Source organism: Gaeumannomyces tritici (genome assembly GCF_000145635.1).
Source record: "Gaeumannomyces tritici R3-111a-1 unplaced genomic scaffold supercont2.1, whole genome shotgun sequence".
Taxonomy (NCBI): domain Eukaryota; kingdom Fungi; phylum Ascomycota; class Sordariomycetes; order Magnaporthales; family Magnaporthaceae; genus Gaeumannomyces; species Gaeumannomyces tritici.
In genome coordinates, this window is record NW_008804545.1 from 6,186,734 (window position 1) to 6,190,850 (window position 4,117).

A 4,117-nucleotide genomic window follows, 5' to 3' on the forward strand; every position below is an offset into this window, starting at 1 on the left:
GTTCCCCTCTTTTTGGTGCGTCTGCCTTCGGCCCTTTGATAGCCCTCTGTCCGAGAGCCAGGCCAGAGAGGCAAGGGGGTGTGTATGTGTGCATGTGTCCATATCCGGATAGCGAAGGGGAAAGTATGTGGCCGAAAGAAGGGATGGCAGGCCAACCTGCGTGCGTGCGGAGCCCCTCCCACCCCCAGGAGATGCAGTGCCGAAAAGAGGCGTGATGGGCAAATCCGAACGAGGCGGTATCGGGGATGGCGCCATGCAGGAGCTCACAGGATGGCAGGGAAGCAGGAGCGGCGCCGGCTCGGGGCTACTGCGCGAACCAGCACCCGTCGGTGCCCTCTCACACCCACCCCTCGTGCCTAGCAACCGTGAGCGGCCCGCCGTCAAATGTCGGCGCCTGCGGCATAAGGCCGGAGGGCAGGGCAGGGCAGAGGCCAACCTCGACCTGGGAGTGGTGGAGGGGAAAGAGGGGCCGGCAGAGAGGAGGACAGGCTTCCAGCCATCAACCACGCCGCTCCATTCGCCGTGACCGTGACATGCAGAGAAGAGTCCCTACGGGCTGCGTCCAGACCGCATGTCGGGCCTCCCCATGTCCGTCCTCAAGAGGCAGTGATGGGCAGCCTCTTGGGCGCGTCTGGGCTCGCGACGACCGATTTCGCAGAGTAGCATCGAGAACCTTGTCCTCGGCCGCCGTGAGAGAATGACAGAAAGAAAGAAAAAAAGAGTGGAGGGGGTGGGTGTAACCCGGCGTCAGAAAAGGGCATGGTGCATATGGCGCCAAGATGAAGCCGTCATTTGGTGCTTTCTGCTGCTTCGTATGGAGAGAGAGATGGGAGGGGAAAAGCCTGCGGATTTCTGTCAAGAGTGACAAGAGCAGTGCTAGCCCGCCGGACAGACCGGGCCCGACCGTATCTGATGGAGTATCTGATGGGGGTCGGCTCGCGGGCGGGCGTCGCGGATATCAAACAAGCAAGCAGCAGGCCTGGCAGCCGATAGTCGAGGAACGACACCCACCTTGTACGAGAATGGGCGCCCTGTCATGTCGCAAGGCTGGGCTGGGTGACGGCTCCCAATGCAACGCCCACATTCGAACCGACGACACCGTAACGAGGACTGCACTGCGGCTGTGCAAAGGCCTTTCTTATCCCTTTTTTTTTTTTTGCGCAATATTTTACTTTCTTTTCTCGCATTATCGCAACCTTCCCCATTTCTTGCTCGTGTGGATTTACGTTTTCGAGCTCAGTTTTGGCCGCCTGCGCTTTTTGGAAGCACTCCAGGTCTTCACTGTGAACCGGGGGCGGCGGGAGTGGAGCCGGAAATAAGGCGCATCCCCGCTTAAACGCCAGCTGATGGTGCCCTAATTGGCGAATCATTAGCGCCTCCACCAGACTGTGACAGGCTCAGGTGTCTGTGCAGGTGCCTGTGCCTGCACAGTGGTGCCGCTCCAGCTCTCTCTGCCCAGCCGTCCGCCACCCTGTCGTCGCGGGTTCGAAAGCCGACATCCATCTTTCTGCCTTTTTGGTACGAACGCCGACCCACTCATGGGAAGCCAGAGCGCGAGGGAGTGGTTTCGAACCGGGCTCCAGCCCAGGCTCCGGTGCCAGTACCTAGGCAGTACCTCGGGCACTTGCTTTCGCAGATGAACACAATTCAGCTTTGGGGCGAGGTCGAGCTAAGCTCAAGCCTTGGATGCCGCCGTGCAGCCGTTTTTCTTCGTTCCCGCAATGTTAAAAAGATTTCGGCCGAAAGCAACGGTTTTTTTTTTCCTCCCCCGAGGATGGGCGTAGAATAGAAAATGGGTAAATACCCACAATCACGATGCTTGCATTACGACGTATATCTTCTCTTGCATCCGTGTGGAGAAAAGGTCACAAAAAATAGCAACTCCCCGACAAAAACAAGATGAGCGAGCACTGGCCATGGAACCCAGACGGCACTCACGGACAGGAGCTTGAGCTCCGGCCCTGCAAAGCAAGTGGGCCTGACCGTCCTTTCTCGCCGTGGGGTGTCTTGGCCGGTTTGGGAAGGAACGCTGATATGTGTGCCAATGCCCCTCTGCCCGTTACCTACTGTTATTGCACGCAGTCGCGAGACGGTCAGCCCGCAGCTCCAAGGCGGCACGATGGCCCAATTCAGAATCCCACATGAACCATGTCATCGCCCGCGTCCTGAGAGGGGTGGTTGGGAGGGCGGCAAGGAATGTCCCCAAGACGTCATGCAGCGTGGAGGGATGAGAAGAGGCTTTGTTGCTCATGCTGCTGCTGGTCTTGGCGTTCGCATCGGGAGAGGCAGCATTTATAACTACGTCGTTAACTACGTAGTTGACTATTTTGCCGCATGGCTCAGCGCACGTTGCTGGCCGACCTTCGTCATGGGTGCCACCCGCTGAGACAGGCCAAGGCAAGGGGCTGGCTGTGTAAAGGAGGCAAGCATTGGGCCTTTGGGTCTTTCAATTATCATACATGCTCCCTCCCTTGCCGCCCCGGACAAGTTGTTGGCAGCTTGCTGACGGCCCCGGTGGCTTCTCGTGATGTCAGTGTTGCTGCATCTCGAGAAGTGCCGGCCGAATAATTGCATGCATAGGGGGATAATATGTAACGTGTGTTGCCTGTGTGTGTTTGGCCGCAGCCTGCTAGCCAGGGGGGGTGGCGGCCGCTTGGAGGGTTGAATTTGTCGAGTTTATGACGAAACAAACCCTCAGCTCTGGGGGTGTTGGCCGGGCGTTGCAGGCGACGGCCTATTCTAGGTGGTTCGATTTCTCGCACACCAAATTTTCGGGACCATTTTGCACCCATCTGACGTGATTCCGTACGTCAAATTCCGGCAGCAGAAGGGCACAATCTAAGGCTCCCACAAGCCAACCTGCCCTTTGGCTCCGCCTGCTGAAAGACGAGGGTGCCGATGCTGGGCTGGTAGCGATACATGCCCACCCTGGAGGGCTGCGAGTCCCTGCTAGCAACGAGGATAACACCGATATCGCCTTTTGGCATGGTGATTGCTTTCCGTAAAATCCCCCAAGCCAAAACATTGCATTCTGAAGACGCTTCAGAACGTGTGGTTCTTTGTACCGGTACCTCGGTGTGCCGGCCCCACCCACACGATGGTACTTGGACCTCGTAATGACGCTGCAGACCAGAGCCCATTGGCCAGTCTGAAGCCCCACGCACACCCAGCAGCCAGTTCCTCCGGGCAAGCCACCCCCGGACGTCGGTCTATCACTCCAGAATTGCATCAGAGCTTGTCCGTCTGCATTTCGGAATTGCTACTACTTTTCCAGTCCCAAAAGGTGGCTTTGGCGACTGGACTCGGACAGAAGTGCCGGGGGAGGGGGAGCCACGGCCAACCCGCCTGCCGCCTCTTGCTCCCTCCCCCCCTCGCTCGCGCAACCGACAACCGCCATGCCAGTCAAAAGTCAATTGAGTATCGCGGCCTATCGCAGCGTCTCAAACGCCATGGGCTGGGGGCCATTTATGGAGCGTCTGGGAGAGAGAGATTTCAGGTTGATTGCTCTGCTCCACCAGCGCACATCACTGGGGGAAGGCAACTTTGCTGATCCCGTAGCCTGCCTGCCTGCTTGCTTGTCGCTGTCGTCCCGTCCAGAGTCCCTGAGCCGCGCGCGGGCTGCACATCAGAGGAAAAAAACAAAAAAAACACCCGACGACAGCGGCATGGCCCCTCGCTGGTCTCCATGGTTCTGGAGGGTCCTGTCCCAAAGAGCCAGCCAGCCAGCCAGCGCGTGCACGACCGCTGCTCGATCGCTTGACCCGGCGGGCGACCCAGGGGTCCCTCCCTTTCCCCGGCGGTTCCGCGGCGGGCGCACTCAGCCACTGGCCCACGGTAATGAATTGGGCCGAGCAGAGAAAACTCGATCAGATTTGCTAGGCGTGTGTGTGCCTGGCCTGGCGCAGCCGCAAGGATAGGGCGAAGCAAAGCTCTACGCTCCCAGGCTATTCCCAACGCCGTAAAGGCTCAGTTTGTCTTGGAACGCCATCCCTGCCGGCCACACGCATCAGTGGCGTTTGCTTGGTGTGCCCTCCAGAAGCCCTTCGACATACGCTACGTCGTCGGCGCGCCGCTTTATTGGCCGCGGGCGGCTCCACGGCTTCCGCCCCCCCCCCCC

At 59.1% G+C, this 4,117-nt stretch overlaps 2 protein-coding genes across 2 annotated transcripts; both read left to right on the top strand.

The window, feature by feature from the left end:
* Positions 1-253: 253 nt before the first annotated feature.
* On the top strand, positions 254-610 carry GGTG_01962 (hypothetical protein; the record flags this gene model as incomplete). The annotated part of the gene is made up of 2 exons (XM_009219733.1): positions 254-365; positions 540-610. The coding sequence occupies 2 exons, from the start codon at positions 254-256 to the stop codon at positions 608-610; spliced, it is 183 nt and encodes a 60-aa protein (XP_009217997.1).
* Positions 611-2,212: 1,602 nt separating this feature from the next.
* GGTG_01963 (hypothetical protein) lies at positions 2,213-2,386 on the top strand (the record flags this gene model as incomplete). The annotated part of the gene is made up of 1 exon (XM_009219734.1): positions 2,213-2,386. One exon carries the CDS (start codon positions 2,213-2,215, stop codon positions 2,384-2,386), a length of 174 nt encoding a protein of 57 aa, XP_009217998.1.
* Positions 2,387-4,117: the final 1,731 nt, after the last annotated feature.